Source organism: Rhinichthys klamathensis, unplaced genomic scaffold (assembly GCF_029890125.1).
Source record: "Rhinichthys klamathensis goyatoka isolate OS25496 unplaced genomic scaffold, OSU_Roscu_1.1 h1tg000090l_1, whole genome shotgun sequence".
Classification (NCBI taxonomy): domain Eukaryota; kingdom Metazoa; phylum Chordata; class Actinopteri; order Cypriniformes; family Leuciscidae; genus Rhinichthys; species Rhinichthys klamathensis.
The window spans coordinates 2,429,785-2,448,605 of NW_026606629.1; the positions used below are offsets into that span (position 1 = coordinate 2,429,785).

Genomic DNA, 18,821 nt, shown 5'->3' on the forward strand with positions numbered 1-18,821 from the left:
CTAAATGTTTACTTAAAACAACACTACAAGAAGCATGGTTTATTATTTTTTTAATGAACATATGTACAGTTATGCAAAGCATAAATACAAAACCGATAGTTGAAAATGATTTTTACAAAAATGCATTATACTTGTGGTTGGATGAACAGGATACTTCCAATACTGTAGAACGTTGATAACTAAGTAGCTGATAAGTGAAGCCTATCTCAAATATATCCCTAAAAGATATACATTTACTAACTGATGACCAACTCTAGTTTGTAACATCTCAAAGCTGGGTACTAAACTCCTGAATAGAAAAACATTGCATGGCAACCAGGTACACGTGTCACTACCTGTTGTACGATCGGTCTTTTTTCGACCTTTCTAATGCTTTGTCCATTGTCTTCTCATTGTCTCCTCTGCACTTCGGACAGTACCATTTCCCTTTGGGCTTATGGTACAGGCCAACGCATGAGAAGTGAAACCATTCAATAGTGCATTCTTCATTATCACACCCTATCATCTCTCCAAAGGACACTTGCTCACACAGGCAGTAAGTGGGTTCGTTGGGATCAATCGGCAGGTCCGTCGGTGACGGCTCCCTGTCCTGCTTGCTTTTAGACCTCTTCTTCTTCTTCGATGACGTGGATGACGTCTTAGCCTTCTTCTCTTTCGGCGTGCCTGAAGCAACCTCCTCGCTTTGCTCCATGGTGCAACTGGAGTTTTCCCGGTTCTCGGAACCGTTTTTCTGCCTGCGTGAACGCTTTCCACCAGATTTGTCAACTGAAGTCGGGGTCTCATCTCGTCTACGGTCCACAGACGGCTTACTGGCCGACAGCATCGCAGCAGAAAGTGGTGTCATAGTAACGGTTGCTACGGCACTGGGGGTGCTGCCCACCGACACGGTGCTCTCCGGAGAGTCCTGGGAGGCCTGGAAAATCTCACCCTGCCACTCAAGCTGCCGGCTGCGATTCTCCACCATTTCCACCATTTGGCCAGCGATCTGGATCTTTTCATCACCGAGTTCTTCAGTGCGGATCAAAGAGCGCTGGATGCAGTGAAGTAGACGCCGCCTCTGCACAGGGTCTGATTCATGTCTGTGCTTTTCGTAAGCCTCGTCCAATTCATTGAGGATCTCTGCAAGACAAATAAACGAGGATTTGTGTAAAAATATATATATATCATACTGGCACAGACTGTATGTCAATCTATGCACTTAAAAAAAAAAAAAAAGTACCTTTATTTAACCAGGAGAAAAGACAGATTGAAAAATCTCTTTTACAGGAGTGTCCTGGCCAAGATAGGTAGCCGAGTTTGCATATACAATTATACATACAATACTAAATCCAACATGAAACCAGATAAAAACATGTACACACCATTAATTCACTTTCTAGGTTACGTAGTAAAAATTTAAAATGAAAGTTTTGTAGCTTCATCTCCGTCTGGAGAAGATTCCAATCCGGGGTGGCAGGCGTCATATTTGAAGGAAGTTTTACCAAGCTCAGTTCTGACAAGGGGCACACAAAGATTATAACTTGATTGAGAGCGTAATGAGTAATTGCCAGGCAATTGCAGCGTTATTTAATTAAATATGCACTCATTTGGCATCTGGACTTTCTTTAAAGTCAGGTTCAGTTTTTTTTTTTTTTACATACTAGAGACACAAATGTGTTTAACAGAAGGGATTTAATTAATTTTGTATCTACCGCCAGAAAAACCCCATCATGTTTTAGGAATAAAATTATTAATAAAGGAGCAAAGCCATCTGTAAAAACATTCATAATATAAATAGGAATAAAACTGTAAAGTTTGGTATATGTAAGTGCTACTGAAGTGGAGTTGGTGCTTGATGAAAAAAACTCATTTTGAGAAAACGGCCTTTAACTATATTGTAATTGAAATTAACAGATACAAATAAATTAAGTGTAATAAAATAAACATTGAAATGTAGCCCAAAGTATTAAAATTTACCAGTGCATGAAAAAAAAGAACAACAATGTTTTTTTTCCTGTAGCGTCGACATTTTACATTCGGTTGACACAGTCGCTGGCCATTCATGTGTATATGTGCAGTCTTTATGATATTTCGTATTAACGCAACACTAGCACACAACTGTGATTTCAAGCTGCATAATAATTTAGACAGGAAGTTTAGTGGCGCTTAGAATTTGCCAGACCCCTCGGTTTCATAGAAGTCGCTACACAATTGAGTTATAAATTAGATTATTTAAGGTATAAATGACAAATACATTAACCATACATATTTAACCAACTTTGTAGATTTAACCTCTCAGTGGGGGGGAAACCTGCGAGTTTCATGTGCTAACTGTTAGCCGCTAGCCAGCTAGTTAGTGTGACATCTAACACCCGTTGCTCAAACAATGCAGTGTTTTCTTCTTACACGAGTGCGAGTGTCCGTATAGTCTCACCTTGATATCTGGCGTCTATTTCCTTCATGAGAGACACACATCTCTGTAGGTCCAGCGGCAAAGACTCGACCAGCTCCAAATACTCCTCAACATATTTCACCACAACATGAGACGACTCGCCGTTTGAAGAAGGGTTCAGCATCTTTTCAAACGCATTTAAGAGGTTGGTAGGGCAATAGAAATAATAATAATTGTATCCTAGTCTTAAGAATTAAAAGTCTGGGCAGCTGAGAAAAGTTACTCATGTACGTGTTGTATTGATTTTTGCAGGACCAGTGACGCTTCTATGGCGGAGACTGAGCTCATGAATATAAATTACCTTACGCCGACGTTACTCCGTAACCTTCCAAAGGGGTGTCTAGGCACGCGGAATCTAATTAATATTCATGAGCAAAACCTTTAACGCAGAACAGAGACGCAGAATAACGGTAGTTGCACGTAACGACGCTTGGTGGCGTTTGATAGCAAGACTTCGACGCAACGGTAATTTTAGATGAATGACCGACACGTCTATGTTAGTTTTAGGCTTGGGTGGAATGGGCTGAACAGGAATTTTCGAACTGGGAACTGTATAAAAGTCTAGAGAAAAATAAATAAATAAGATTTACAAAAAAATGTACAAATTAATAAATATAAACGTGAATTCAAATAAAAAGAAAATCAGTAATACTTTGTAAGTAATTTATTACTGTATACTTACTATAAATCATTTTGCAAACTATTAGTTTATAGTTAATGCATAGTTTATATATTGTAGTCTCTATAGGCTATTAATAGGCTATAGTAAATACTGAGGACTTCATAATTAACCAAATTATTATTATTGTTTAATTAGTTCATATGTAAAGAGTTAGATCATGTTTGTTAACAATTAACCGTAAATAGTTCTCACTTTATTAGGTCACAGAAAATGGGAAAATGTCATTAATTAAGTGCTTTTATCCAACCTTTATTTGACAATAACTGCATTAGTATTAAGTGTCTCTTAAAATATAAAGTTTACTGTGATGGGTAGGGTTTGGGCTAGTGTAGAAAATATGGTTTGTATGTGTAGAGAATCTATTCGGCCTATTGAGAGTCCTTGTAAACCATATACCAACGTGTGTGTGTGTGTGTGTGTGTGTGTGTGTGTTGTGTTGTGTTTCTCCCTTCTTGTTATTCTGATATTTTAGCTTCATTATCAAGTAAGATATTCAATATCATTAATAGCCTATTACATTCAGAGTACTGTCAGTCAATCTAAACACCTGTGAATGCCTGTAGTCTTTCATGTATTATTTTAATATCTCACTCAGACATCTTGAATTTTGTCCTCTCTAAATATTCTTTAGATACTTGGATCATTTAAATCTTGTGCTGAAAGGTTAAAAGTTGCATTCTTAAAGCACCATGAATGTCCTGCAGGGGTCACTTATGTTAAGGCAATGAGACTCTGAAATGTTGTTTATCCTCAGCTCTGTTGTTTACTGGAACAACATCTATATTATTTTCTCTTGATTTTTCTCTTGTTTCCGTTACAGCCCTGAAGAGTTATCCTACATTTTTAACAGTTGTGAGAATGACCTTTAAAAAACTGTAAAGTAGTTCTTTGTACATCTGTATTATTAGCAGTAAGAATGTCAGATGACTGAAATGTCACAGTGAGAGGGGAAAATGTGTATAAAGTTCTCCAGAGGCCAGAACAGCAGTCTTCTAGTCTTACGTACTCTGACCCGAGCGGTGTTGTAAAAAATCACCTCTTACGCATTTCAGTGTCAATGGAGGATTCAGAGTTTGGACCATTGGTCACTTTCCACATTAACTTAATGTCAAGAATCAGGGTGTTGAGTAAACGCTCGCAAGCTAGGGATAATGACCATTTAAGGTTTTTTTTTTTTGAAGGAGGAGGAGGAGGCGTGGATTTAGAGACGCTCTGAAGGTAATATTTTGGGTAACACTTTATTTTAAGGTGCTTGTAATAAGCAGTAATTAACAGTTAATAAGACACTTATAAGACCTTATAAGACACTTATAAGACCTTATAAGATGCATATAAGATGCATATAAGCATTAACTAGTTCATATAAGGGTTAATTAAAGGTCCAGGCCCTGAAGAGATCAGGGAAACTACTCCCTCTTGGGAAGGTCAATTTTTAAGGGCCTGGGAGTTTGTGTTACCATTTATGTTTGTTCGGCTGTTCTAAAAGTGCAATGTATTGATACTTGAGAAATTTATTATTTAATTTAATTTATTTATTATCATTAGTTAATGCTTATATGCATCTTATATGCATCGTATAAGGTCTTATAAGTGTCTTATTAACTGTTAATTACTGCTTATTACAAGCACCTTAAAATAAAGTGTTACCATATTTTGTTGTTGTTTTCTATGAATAGTCATTTTCCACATACTTTTCACTTTTTAATTAATACTCTTACAATTTAATTCGTATTCTTAGATTTTGTTTTTCTGTCAAATGATCAGATCCCATGAATCAGCATACATTTCCCGATACATAGTCAATCCACAACTTTATTTTGCATTTCAATTATATAAATTCCCCACTTCAGTACTTTATCTTATTGTGCAAGCTCTTAATAACCCTTTAAGGTACTACTCAACCATTTGGTAGACCACACTTAAAGTCACTATATTTTATTGAAAAATGCATCAAGCTTAACTAAACCTGAATGAGCCATCTCTACCGTTTGGTGTAGTTGTGCAATGCTAAAAAAATCCACTAGATGGCACTGTGTCTGTGAGCAGCATGCCATTTCAGTGTTCCTTCCATGGTTCCTTCAAACAGCACATGACACACATGGATGACACAGCGAAAATTTGCTCCTCCTTTGATGACGCATATCGGCGGGACTTTTAAAGGTAAGACTATTTGGTTGACATATCGTTTCAGAGGAGTTGTTAAACATAATTATGTAATTTAATTAAACAAAAATAAGTCTTATAAGGGTCAAATAATTTTTTTTAAACGTGCTCTACCAAACGGTTGAGTTGTCCTTTTAAGGTAGTAAAAATTAGCTAATAAAATTAGCTAATGTTGGTAAAATTAGCTATTTACAATGAACAAAAGGGTTAGTGTTGTTAAAATGATTAATTTTAATATTATTCAATTACATATTTGATGAAAAATATTTGATCAATATCATTTTTCCTGCATTTCTGTACTGTATTATGGTAAATATCAAGAATACATTTGAAGAATTAAAACCAATTCTGGTGTTACTACTAATTTCATAATTTAAAATTGACTATGTTTGTGTATTACTATATGACTAGCATTGTAAGAGCCATCAATAGCAGCCACAGATTTTTTTATTGGTCAAGAAAATGCACTTAATATGACTTGTTCTGAATGTTGTTCTTTTATTATGAACAGACGTCTCAACCGTTTGGTAGAGGATATCTAAAATACTGTAAGGTCTAATTAAAAAATTTTTTTTGATTGTTGTTATTGTTATCATAATTGAATAAAAAATGCAAAGAAATAATTTTTCCTTTGCTTTTTTCATGGTGCGTACCTTAAAGGGTCTTAATTATTTGTAGTATATTTGTTAAATCTTAATATTTACCATAACATGCTGTAAAAGGATTACAGAATGTTTGCTCCCGTCTATTTCTTTTCTTCAGGAAGCTGCCGAGAATTAATGACTCCAGATTTCCCATGACGTAAACTCATTGTCCAGGCCCTTTCAGTATAAACACTCCTCTTGTCTTTGATGAATCTCATGACCCATCATAGAGTCACAATGTCCTATAGATTACAGTTACCGTTAGCTCACTTTAAGTACTCTTCCACAGTCAATTCATTTCCGTTGGATAATATGTAATTAGGCTCATGGTTTAGAGTCATCCGAATTGGTTTTCAGGTATTTGGTAATGGGTGGGGGTTAGAAAGGTTAGGAACGTTGATTGACTTCATCAATGAGTTCATCAATACAAGTTAAATAAGTGCTGATGGTGCTGAGCCTCCTGGTGAGTAGCCTAACTCCTCTCCAGTCTCTCTCTCTCTCTCTCTCTCTCTCTCTCTCTCTCTCTCTCTCTCTCTCTCTCTCTCTCTCTCTCTCTCTCTCTCTCTCTCTCTCTCTCTCTCTCTCTCTCTCTCTCACACACACACACACACACACACACACACACACACACACACACACAATGACCCTGGAATTTATTGCGTAAGTTTAAATTATTAAATCACTTCAGATTACCATAAATAAAGGGAAATAGGAGACCCAGATTTATTTTTTCTTTGTGTAAGGTTGTGTTTAATGCATCTCAGTACTTGTATTTCTTTAAAAAAGGATTTGTGGACATTTGTGAGACTTCAAATAACTGCTAGCTTTACAATTGACCCAAAAGCATTTGGACTCTTAAACTACACTTAAATGTCTTGACATTATATAACAAAATATCAAATGGCATGGCATTTATATGGAAGAATGACAGTACAAGCAAAATGTTGGACCATATTATTACTAATAAATACTGTTGACTCAAAGGCCAAATCAAATTTAATTGCATCTTCATTCAAGACAAAAATAAACATAAAACTAAGACCATAAATTACATTTTTTAATGCCCTCTTTGCTGCTTTTGCTGTACTTTTTCAGATGCTCAAATGCAATGTCAGCGGTTCTCAGATAAACCCCTTCCTCCAATTCACTTTCTTATCGTGCCTGTTTTTTGCCACCCACTTCCTGTTTATCCTCCGTATTTCTTCATCTCTTGGTTGGTGTTTCTTCCTTCATTCTGAGACAAAATCTTATTCCTGTACGACCCCAGAAGTTGTTGGGAAAAGAGAACACAATTTAGATGCGGAAAAACTCCCTGTACAAAACTTAAGATTTCTATTAACCAATTAATAGGTGAATAACTGCGCAGTCACACTTATGTTACTCTTGAATGTATCTTTGTTGACATTGCAGACATACATGAAGAGGCTCTCCCTCTCCACATGTTCCTACTAGTCAATGTACAACACATAAGTCTACACACAGACTATTTATGTAACTAGATTGCATAGTCTGAGAAACAGTGACTACTTGTACATGTATATGTGATCAGACATTTTTCTGTGATACAGTCATATAGTCCCTAAATCAGTTAGATTCACTCTTGTTTATAAAGTTTAGATGGAGAATATCCTGGCATGCTGTTACGCGGGGTGTGTATTGTATGTGTGTGAGAGCCCGTGTATATAGTGAAACTAGAGACGAAGAATGAGAAGCCGGTGGATCGCTGTCTCCTCTTATGGTGACAAGCAGTTAATCAACATGATTTTGACTTTTTATGGTCTTCGAGCTGCTCAGTGCCACTGCTTGATAAGGACATTCATTCCCTCTCCTGTCATACTGGTTTCCTCTCACTGGCTGGTGTCTTTTCCGGCATCACTGGCGGCTAATCAGCCTGGAGACTTTAAGCTTTAATGTAGTAGATAGTGCTACAGTGCATTTAGAAAGTATCCAGACCCCTAAAAACTTTTTATATTTTATGTTGCTGCCTTATGCGAAATGTTTTCAATTAAAATTCTTTTCCACAACAATCTACACTCTACACTTCATGGCAAAGCAAGAACTGCGTCATATAGGTGACGCCATATGACATTTCGTCGAAATCTTACGCACATGGCATCCTTTAGCGTCAATATAACACGCACTGTTATGGGTAGGTTTAGGTCTGGGGTAGGGTACGGTTATGACGCCTTGGGATCTGCGTCTCATATTCACGCTAAACGATGCCATGTGCGTTGGATTTAGACGAGCGTCACCTGTATGACGCCTTGGGTTCTGCGTCTCATATTGATGCTAAAGGATGCCATGTGCGTAAGATTTCAACGAAATGTACAAAGCGTCACATGTATGACGTCAAAGGATGAGAACGGGCTGAAATCTCTGTCTCCCGACGGTCCGAGGATCTGCGGAGGAAAATTGCAGAAAATCCCCAAATCCAGATGTGCAAAGCTTGTTGCATCATTTTCAAAAAGGTCCTTCATTATATAGTTATGGGTCCGAATACTTATGCATTGGCATATTTCAGGAGTTTCTTTTTAATACATTTATAAAAGTATCACAAATTAGTTTTTTACTTTGTAATTATGGGGCCTGGAGTGTAGATTGTGATTTAAAAAAAAAAAAAAAAGCATTTTAACATAAGGCTGCAACATAACAAAATGATAACAGTATTAAGGGGTGTGAATACTTTCTAAATGCACTGACACTGTAAATGTGCTTGTAAAAGAACGATTGTCAATTCCTTTTCAAATAAAGTGTGTTCACCTTGTGTTGTAATATGCAGTGTGCTCTTCTGTTGCAGAGAGCCGGACACAGAGGGGTATGACGCCACACAGCTGAGGTTACTGATGGTCACATCATCAGGAAGATGTACTCGATTCTCCATAATAAAAAACGTGTCAACCTTCTTGACAGAAGTGTGTTTGAAGGAAAAGTTCAAGGCAGGTTCCCAGTGAAGAGTGGGTTCCCTTTCAAGGGAACTTCGAGCTGCGTTTGAGACGCGGTGGGAACGCTCTGCGTGATTGCGTCATGAAGCACGTGTAAAATCAGTCCAATGGAAGCCCGATACGTCATAGGTGACGTCATAGACCAGGAAACTATAAAGCACCCTTGAAAACAGACCGCGACAGCTTCTGTTGTCTTCAGTAAGCGCTCTCTGTTACTCTGTCCTTGTCTATTTATTGTTGTCTGTCCGATCATTTATATATATATCATTATGGCGAGCAAGCAAGATTACAAACGTTGTGTTGTCCCTTGCCCTCGTTTCATTACGGGTGGGGACACACATCAGATGTGTGTTGCTTGTTTGGGAGTGGAGCATGCTCAGTCGGTCCTCGAGGGGGCTGACTGCGAGCATTGCATGAGTTTGTCCATGAAAACTCTCCGCTCTCGCCGGGCATTCTTTGAGGAGGATGGTTCGGTTCGTGTTCCCCGAGGTGCGGGTCCCGCGGCTGCCGAGGCACTGCGGCGGCGTTCATCTTGGGGTTCACATATGGATTTAGTAGCGGGGTTTGAGACGGGCCCCGCCCTTTCTCAGCCCTTACCTGCTGGACCCGGTGTCCCAGCCCAGGAAGGAGCCCGCTCTGCGGTTTCTCCTCCCCAGGTTGAGGCACCACTGTTGCGGCTATCCAGTTCTGAGGAACTGGATGTCGTGGATATGGGGGAATTTGAGTTTTCGCCAGCTCATACCCCTGCTGATGAGGAGCTTATGGAGGTTTTATCTCGTGCTGTTACTAAATTAAATATTGAGTGGCCAGCTGATGATATTGATGTTGAATCAAGAAAGAGTCTTCTAGATGAACGTTATTTACCATCTAGATCACGACCTCCTCGTCGGGAACTCCCGTTTTTTCCTGATCTTCACACTGAGGTGTCCAGATCGTGGAATAAACCGGCGTCTTTCAGAGTTCATAATCCTCAAACTAGTAATTATAGTAAAGTTAGAGGTATGGATAATTACGGTTATTTGACGATGCCTCGTGCGGAAGAGACGCTTGCGAGCTATCTCTCCCCCGAGTCAGCGTCATCACTGAAAGCCCCGACGTTACCCACCAGACCATTAAATACATCAATGCTGGTGGGTAAAGCGTATTCGGCAGAAGGTCAGGCTGCAGCATGTTTACATACGATGTCGATTTTACAAGCTTTTCAGGCTGACCTGCTGAGGGACATGGATGATTGTGAGGAAGTTAGTGCTGAGACTGTTCGTGAATTACGTCGCACAACCGATCTATCTCTCCGGGCCACCAAGGAGACGGCTAAATCAGTTGGCCGTTCTATGGCAGCCCTGGTGGCCACGGAGCGTCATTTATGGTTGAATCTTTCTGAAATCAAGGATAAAGATAGATCTGTTCTTCTGGACGCACCGCTTTCTCCTACAAGTCTGTTCGGCGATGCTATAAATTGTGTTGTCGATAGGTTTCAAGAAAATAAAAAACAAGCGGCTGCGTTTCAGAGGTTTCTTCCTCGCCGGTCCAGTGTCCCCGAGGCTGCGCGTAATATAAAGATAGAGCAGCCTCGTCCGTCTACGAGCTCCGCACACAGATTCCAGCAGAAACAGAGCGTCGCTGCTCGGGCTCCTCCACAATCTGGGGTTCCCGAGTGGCGTTCGCAGTCCAGGCCTGGTGGGGGTAGACAGGATCTGAGGACTGTCATCTCCAAGAGAGCCTGGACTAAGAAGAAGTCCTGACGCCGAGTGTGCCAGGCTTCTGAGGGTGGTCCCTTCCAAGGAGGAACGATTCCGAGGAACCGTTTCTCTTTGGCGCCCTCCGGGGGGCGATTCTCCGAGGAGAGTCGCAGCGTTGCCACGTCGGTTGTTCCCTGCCGGTTCGCCGTTTCAGGGCACCGAGGTGTCAGCGTCCCCGTACAATCCTCTGAGGAGGGTTGTAGAACGGTCAGTTCGGTTGTTCCCTGCCGGTTCGCCGCTTCAGGGCGCCGAAATGATTGTTCAATCAAATCCAGAGGCCAGTCTCGAGGGACTGGTTCCCTTATCAGAATTTCTGGCAGCGTGGAAACTTCTGCCAAATATTTCTTTATGGGTCCTGCACATAATAGAAAAGGGTTACAGAATTCAGTTCGGTTCTCGTCCGCCCAGATTTCAAGGGGTCCTTCCCACAGTGGTGGACCCGCAGCAGGCTCTGGTTATGGAGCAGGAAGTTCTGACACTTCTTCAAAAAGGAGCGATAGAGAGGGTGCCTCCTCCCAGCAGAGAGTCAGGGTTTTACAGCCGTTACTTCATTGTTCCGAAAAAGGATGGAGGGTTGCGTCCTATTCTAGATCTGCGCCAGTTAAACAGCAGAGTTCAGAAACTCAAGTTCAGGATGCTCACACTCAAGCAAATTGTTCACAGATTCAGTCCGAGGACTGGTTTGTCACAATAGACCTGAAAGACGCCTATTTCCATGTATCTATCCATCCTCATCACAGGAAGTTCCTGAGGTTCGCTTTCGGGGGCGAAGCTTACCAGTATCGGGTTCTGCCGTTTGGCCTAGGTTTATCACCCCGCACCTTTACAAAATGCGTGGATGCAGCTCTGGCTCCCTTGAGACTCCAGGGCATTCGCGTATTAAATTATATCGACGATTGGTTGATTTTAGCTCAGTCAGAGCAGTTGGCGGTTCGGCATCGAGATGTCGTTCTGTCTCACATAAAGGAGTTGGGGTTGCGGCTCAACACCAAGAAGAGTGTTCTCCTCCCTACTCAGAGGACCACTTTTTTAGGTGTAATTTGGGATTCGACCACAATGCAGGCACGTCTGTCTCCTGCTCGGATCACTGCGATTCTCACAGCCGTAAAAAATGTAAAACTAGGCCAGTCACTCACTGTGAAACAGTTTCAGAGACTGTTGGGGCTCATGGCAGCAGCGTCCAACGTGATTACTTTTGGCCTGCTGTACATGAGACCCCTGCAGTGGTGGCTCAGAACCAAGGGGTTTTCTCCGAGGGGAAATCCGTTCCGCAAGATCAAGGTCACGCGGCTATGCCTTCGTGCTTTGGTCATGTGGAAGAAACCTTGGTTCCTCGCCCAGGGCCCAGTGCTGGGAGCTTCTTGTCGACGCGTCACGCTTTCGACGGATGCTTCCCTCACAGGATGGGGGGCGGTCATGAGTGGCCGCTCGGCGCAAGGTCTTTGGCAGGACCATCATCTGTCATGGCACATAAATCGTTTGGAGATGATGGCGGTATTTCGAGCTCTCAAATATTTCCTGCCAGACCTGAGAGGCCATCATGTGTTGGTTCGTACGGACAACACGTCAGTGGTTTCTTATATCAACCATCAGGGGGGTCTGAGGTCACGTCACCTTTGCAAGCAGGCCCATCAGATCCTCCTATGGGCCCAGGGGAAGTTGCTATCTCTCAGAGCAGTTTACATTCCGGGGCGTCAGAATGTGGGAGCAGATATACTGTCAAGGCAGGGGCTGAGGCCCGGGGAGTGGAGACTTCACCCCGAGGTGGTGGAGCTCCTGTGGGAGAAATTTGGTCGTGCTCAGATAGACCTTTTCGCATCCTCAGATACAACCCATTGTCCCATGTGGTTCTCTCTCACGCACCCAGCTCCTCTCGGACTGTATGCGATGGTGCAGGTGTGGCCGAGGCTGCACCTGTATGCTTTTCCCCCGATATCATTGCTCCCGGGGGTTCTGGAGAGGGTTCGCCGGGAAGGGGCCCGTCTGCTAATAATAGCCCCTTACTGGCCGACTCGAGTTTGGTTCTCGGACTTGGTGTCTCTTCTGAACGGCTCTCCCATGGAGATTCCAATCAGGAGGGACCTGCTGTCCCAGGTAGAGGGCACGATTTTTCACCCTCGGCCGGAGTTGTGGAAACTGTGGGCCTGGCCTCTGAGGGGGCCAGGCTCATAGAATCCGGTCTCTCGACTGAGGTCGTTGAGACCATTCTCCATTCCAGAGCCCCTTCCACGAGAAGACTTTATGCGCTGAAATGGAAATTATTCTCCACCTGGTGTGGTGAGCGTCAGTTAGATCCTGTTAACTGCCCTGTTGGTTCAGTTCTCGATTTTCTGCAAGACCGTTTCTCTGCTGGATTATCTCCTTCCACCTTAAAAGTGTATGTGGCGGCTATAGCGGCCTATCATACCCCTCTGGGGGGTACTTCTATTGGGAGAGATCCTCTGATTATTCGTTTTCTCCGTGGTACATTGAGGTTGAGACCTGCACTGCACTCTAGAGCACCGGCTTGGGATTTAGCCATTGTACTTGAGGGTCTGGCTCTGGCTCCCTTCGAGCCTATTGAAGAGGTTTCAGAAAAATTCCTCACTTTGAAAGCTTTGTTTCTCCTTGCTATTTCTTCTATCAAGAGAATTGGAGATTTACATGCCCTGTCGGTTGCTCCTTCATGCCTGGAATTTGCACCTGGTATGGTGAAGGCATTTCTATACCCTAAACCGGGCTATATACCTAAGGTCCCAGTGAATGTTGGGGGTCCAATAGTGTTGCAGGCCTTTTATCCTCCACCTTTTAATACCCCAGATCAGGAACAATTGAACCTGTTATGTCCAGTTCGGGCATTAGATGCCTACGTTCACAGAGCTGCCCTGTGGCGTAAGTCAGAGCAATTATTTGTATGTTTTGGGTCACCCAGAAGAGGGTGCCCTGCATCGAAACAGGTTATGAGCAAATGGATAGTCGAGGCTATTTCATTGGCTTATGAAGCGGCCGGTCAGCCTTCACCTATGGCTGTACGGGCCCATTCTACTAGGAGTATGGCGGCCTCTACGGCCTTAGTTTCGGGTGTTTCCCTTCTTGACATTTGTAATGCGGCAGGCTGGTCCTCTCCGCATACATTTGTCAGGTTTTATGACCTTGACCTCTCCACTCCTGGGGCGAGGTTGCTTGCTTCTTAGTGTGCGCCAAGGACTTCACACAGAACGGGCATTTGTCACTATGGCGTAGTGGGTATGGGGTTCCCACCGCGTCTCAAACGCAGCTCGAAGTTCCCTTGTAAGGGAACGTCTCAGGTTACGTATGTAACCCTGGTTCCCTGAGAGGGAACGAGACGCTGCGTTTGCCTGCCATACTTCCTGCATACCCTGATCGACTTACTTCAGACTTTTCAGAAGCTGTCGCGGTCTGTTTTCAAGGGTGCTTTATAGTTTCCTGGTCTATGACGTCACCTTTGACGTATCGGGCTTCCATTGGACTGATTTTACACGTGCTTCATGACGCAATCACGCAGAGCGTTCCCACCGCGTCTCAAACGCAGCGTCTCGTTCCCTCTCAGGGAACCAGGGTTACATACGTAACCTGAGACGTTTCGTCTTTTTATATGTGGCCTCACAGACAGCAATCCTCTGACCATTTTCAATGTCCAGACGAGTTTTCAGGCGGGTAACTTAAAAACAAAGAAATTTAATTTAATTTGAATATCTGTAAGATATCATCATTATATATTGTTGTCTTATGCTAATTCTAAATACTATTTTTTGTATAACAAATTGAATTATTCACTGGTTCATGATGACTACAATGAAACAGAGAGATGTAAGTAATCTATCACTGAATGAAACTAGGTAACATTAGTTGTTAGTGTTCAGTTAGTGGAATTTCACCTAACCTGTGTTTTAAAATTTTCAGTTTTTACAATAGTGTTGCAATAATTTGAAATTGTACTCACCGCTTACAGAGACATTTACAGTTTTGCTTCCTCCTGTTATTGCTAAATCACAATAGTAAAATCCTTCATCTTCCACTGAAATCTTGGGAATGAATAATGAAACTCCATTTGAAGTGTTGTACAGCCTCTTTCCATCATTACAAGTGTTGTCCAGTTTGGGTGCCAATTTCGCCAAACCAAGAAAACATTTTCTGCCCTGCATGCTGATGTTCCACACAATAAAAATTAATTTATTCCATTTGACATCAGTGACATTATTGGCACACCATAAAGACACATCGCTGCCCGCCACAAAGATCTGCTCTTTGAAATCTGAAAAAAAAAGGAAAACAAATCTTTAAATCGTCTTTAAATATAGATTAAATATTGGACTAAAGTAAATTGTATGTTTATTCGAACTAAAATAAATATATAAATAAATGTGATCTGCTTTTGACACGCTGAGGTGATTTTTTAAAATATATTAAAATATAATAAAATTTGGGTATTACAACGTCTTTTGCCTTTTTTTCTTTATACACAAAACGTCTCGGTTACGGATGTAACCCTCGTTCCCTGAGTAGGGAACGGAGACGTTACGTCGGATGACGGAGAATGGGGGTTTCGCCAGAAAGCCTATCATCTTCAAGTATTAAAAAACGAGCCAATGGCAATGAAATGCCATGGGTCTGCGGAATTTGCATAATGTATCTCCGCCTCACCGCGTGAGTATTTAAGGAGAGACACCTGCAACAGCAGATCATGTCTTCGCTGAGGAGCCGAGACTGAACTCAGGCGTCTACCCAGCGGTACAGGGGAAGTGGCAAGGAGACGTAACGTCTCCGTTCCCTACTCAGGGAACGAGGGTTACATCCGTAACCGAGACGTTCCCTTTCGTAGTCACTCCGAGTTACGTCGGATGACGGAGAATGGGGGTCCCCGTGTAATCACGCCACCTTCACAGCTGTCTTCCAGTGCCCTGCGAAGTCTGACCTCCCTGTCGTGATATAGGCACGGACGAAGGAGTCCTACTTAACACATGAATACCAAGGCACACCGGGAAGCATATCTCAGGGGAGATATGCCGCAGCATGCCTACCCGTAGGGAGGACTTAGGAATACACATATGGCCCGAGGGGGCTTCATATTAAGGAACACTGGAGTGACCAGCCCGTGGGGTGGCAACTTTGAACTCCAGGAGTGGCAAGGTGGCTTGCCGAGGGAAAGACACATGCTCAAAGAGGCTTACAGTGGAAATACACATGTGGGGGTTGCTCAGAGGAGGAACCATGCACACGGAGCCACCTAGCCGACGCACAGGCAATAGACACTGGCGCCAGCGTCAACAGTGCTGGAGGAACTCAGGGCTTCAGAGAGGAAGGCTCACCTGAGGAAATATCACACGTATCCAGTCCGTGGAGTGGAATGGCGAGCAAGCGAAGGCACCTGAGCGGGTCCAGTACTAGCTAACTGAAGCGAGTACACGAGAGGACACAGGCTCCAGAGATAGTCCTCTGGACTATCCAGTCCAGCTGATTTGGGAAGATTATAAAATCTGGTGAATGTGTGTCGCCCAGCCTGCAGCTCTACAGATGTCTGCCAGCGAGGCGCCATGCGCTTGAGCCCAAGAGGAAGCCACACTCCGGGTGGAGTGCGCTGTCACACCAAGGGGGCACGGTCGGCCTTGCTGTTGGTAAGCCAAAGCAATGGCATCCACTATCCAGTGAGACAACCTCTGCTTTGAGAGAGCCTTTCCCTTCAGTCTCCCACCATAACAGACAAAGAGCTGGTCTGAGGTCCTGAAACACTGCGTCCTGTCTACGTAAGCACGGAGAGCGCGTACTGGACAGAGCAGTGCCAAGGCTGGGTCTGCCTCCTCCCGGGGCAGCGCTTGCAGGTTCACCACCTGGTCCCGGAAGTGAGTGGTAGGAACCTTGGGCACATATCCAGGCCGGGGTCTCAGGATCATGTGAGAGTGACCCGGCCCGAACTCCAGGCACGCTTCGTCAACGGAGAATGCGTGCAGGTCCCCTACCCTCTTGATGGAGGCCAGTGCAACCAGGAGCGCTGTCTTCATTGACAGGAACTTAAGCTCAGCTGATTGCAGAGGCTCAAAGGGAGCCCTCTGCAGGGCATTTAACACCACTGAGGGGTCCCAAGAGGGAACGAGAGGAGGGCGAGGAGGATTCAGTCTCCTCGCTCCTCTCAGGAACCTGATGATCAGGCCGTGCTTTCCAAGAGACTTACCTTCAACTGCTTCGTGATAAGCGGCGATAGCGGCCACATACACCTTCAGGGTGGAGGGAGACAGCCTTCGCTCCAACCCGTCTTGCAGGAAGGAAAGCACGACACTGATCGAGCATCTCCTGGGGTCTTCTCGGCGAGAAGAGCACCAGTTGACGAAGAGGTTCCACTTCAACGCATAGACATGTCTCGTGGACGATGCTCTAGCGGAAGTGATGGTAGCCGCCACCGCTGGTGGCAGGGTACTCAAACCTGCCTCGTCCCGTCCAGGAGCCACACGTGGAGATTCCTGCTCCTCGTCCTCCTTGATCTTGCACAGAGTCCGTGCGAGAAGGCTCACTGGGGGAAACGCATATAAGCGGAGGCCCCGCGGCCAGCTGTGCGCCAGTGCATCCGTGCCGAGCGTGCCCTCGGTCAGGGAGTAATACAGGGCGCAGTGGGATGAGTCGTGGGAGGCAAACAGGTCTACCTGTGTGTCCCCGAACTGGTCCCAAATCAGCTGGACCGACTGGGGATGGAGTCGCCATTCGCCGGAGATGGGCCGAAACCGTGACAGCTCGTCGGCTGCAAAGTTCCGATCTCCCGGAATGTAGATAGCACGAAGGGACCTCAGGTGCTTCTGACTCCATAGGAGGAGGTGGCGTGCGAGTTGCGACATACGGCGGGAGCGTAGACCACCTTGATGGTTGATGTACGCTACTGTCGCTGTATTGTCTGAACCGACTAGTACGTGTTGACCCCTGAGCAACGTTCGAAAACGGTGCAGGGCAAGGCGTACTACCAGCAACTCGAGGCAATTGACATGCAGAAGGCGCTGGGGTCCTGTCCAGGAGCCCGCGGCAGCATGTCCGTTGCACATGGCGCCCCAGCCCGTGGACGAGGCATCTGTGGAGACAAGAACATGCCTGGAAACTCGTTCTAGGGGAACTCCGACCCGTAGAAAACTGAGGTTCCTCCACGGGGTGAAGGTCTGACGGCAGGTCGGAGTCACTGGGACTCGGAGCGTGCCATGATGCCATGCCCACCTCGGGACTCGATCGCGAAGCCACAGCTGAAGCGGTCTCATATGAAGCAATCCGAGTGGCGTTGCCGCGGCTGCAGATGCCATATGCCCCAGGAGCCTCTGAAACAATTTCAGTGGGACCGCACTCTTGCCATCGAACTGTCGAAGACAAGTCAGCAGTGAGTGTGCACGCTCGCTCGTAAGCTGCGCGGACATGGCGACCGAGTCAATCTCCATACCGAGAAAAGAGATCCTCTGCACGGGGCAGAGTTTGCTCTTCTCCCAGTTGACCCGAAGGCCCAGACGGGCTAGGTGCCGGAGCACAAGGTCTCTGTGTTCGCAAACCTGATCTCGAGAGTGAGCTAATATTAGCCAGTCGTCGAGATAATTCAGGATGCGAACCCCGTGTTCGCGTAGGGGAACAAGGGCTGCCTCGACGACCTTCGTAAAGACGCGAGGAGACAGAGCCAGCCCGAAAGGGAGAACCGCGTACTGGTATGCCTGCCCCTCGAAAGCAAACCGAAGAAACGGTCTGTGTCGAGGTAAAATGGAGACATGAAAGTAGGCGTCCTTCAGGTCTATCGCTGCAAACCAATCCTGTGGCCGCACGCATTTGAAAATGCGTTCGGCCGTGAGCATCTTGAACGGCAGCCTGCGAAGGGAGCGGTTCAAGACGCGCAGATCCAGGATTGGCCGTAACCCACCGGTCTTCTTGGGGACAATGAAGTACGGGCTGTAAAACCCTGACCTCATTTCGGCTGGAGGGACAGTCTCGATTGCACCCTTCGCCAGCAGGGTGGCAACCTCCGCTCTCATGACCGGGGCATTGGCACCGACCATCGTAAAGCGGACTCCCCTGAAGCGGGGAGGAATTGAATCGCATAGCCGAGCCTGATAGTTCGGGCGACCCAGCGGGACAGGTTGGGAAGCTCTAACCAAGCTCCCAAGAACTGAACCAGTGGAATCATCCGAACCACAGACGTCCCCCCGGAGGGGCAGCGAAGCGGAGTGACCGGCCCAGGCGTGGGTGGCATAGCGGCCTTGTGCGGGG

At 44.9% G+C, this 18,821-nt stretch overlaps 1 protein-coding gene and 1 long non-coding RNA gene across 2 annotated transcripts; both read right to left on the bottom strand.

The window, feature by feature from the left end:
- Positions 1-33: 33 nt before the first annotated feature.
- ing1 (inhibitor of growth family, member 1) lies at positions 34-2,712 on the bottom strand. The gene is made up of 2 exons (XM_056251819.1): positions 2,414-2,712; positions 34-1,119 (listed from the first exon to the last, which is right to left on the bottom strand). The coding sequence occupies exons 1-2, from the start codon at positions 2,553-2,555 to the stop codon at positions 332-334; spliced, it is 930 nt and encodes a 309-aa protein (XP_056107794.1). The 5' UTR covers positions 2,556-2,712; the 3' UTR covers positions 34-331.
- A 4,200-nt stretch (positions 2,713-6,912) lies between these two features.
- LOC130085784 (uncharacterized) lies at positions 6,913-8,875 on the bottom strand. The gene is made up of 2 exons (XR_008807174.1): positions 8,681-8,875; positions 6,913-7,173 (listed from the first exon to the last, which is right to left on the bottom strand). It is a non-coding gene; the product is annotated as an uncharacterized LOC130085784 (long non-coding RNA).
- Positions 8,876-18,821: the final 9,946 nt, after the last annotated feature.

Coding starts and splice junctions, on each gene's coding strand:
- ing1 (XM_056251819.1), bottom strand. CDS start 2,555: ATGCTGAACCCTTCTTCAAACGGCGAGTCGTCTCATGTTGTGGTGAAA. Junction 1,120..2,413: donor AATAGACGCCAGATATCAAG/GTGAGACTATAC, acceptor TTTGTCTTGCAG/AGATCCTCAATGAATTGGAC.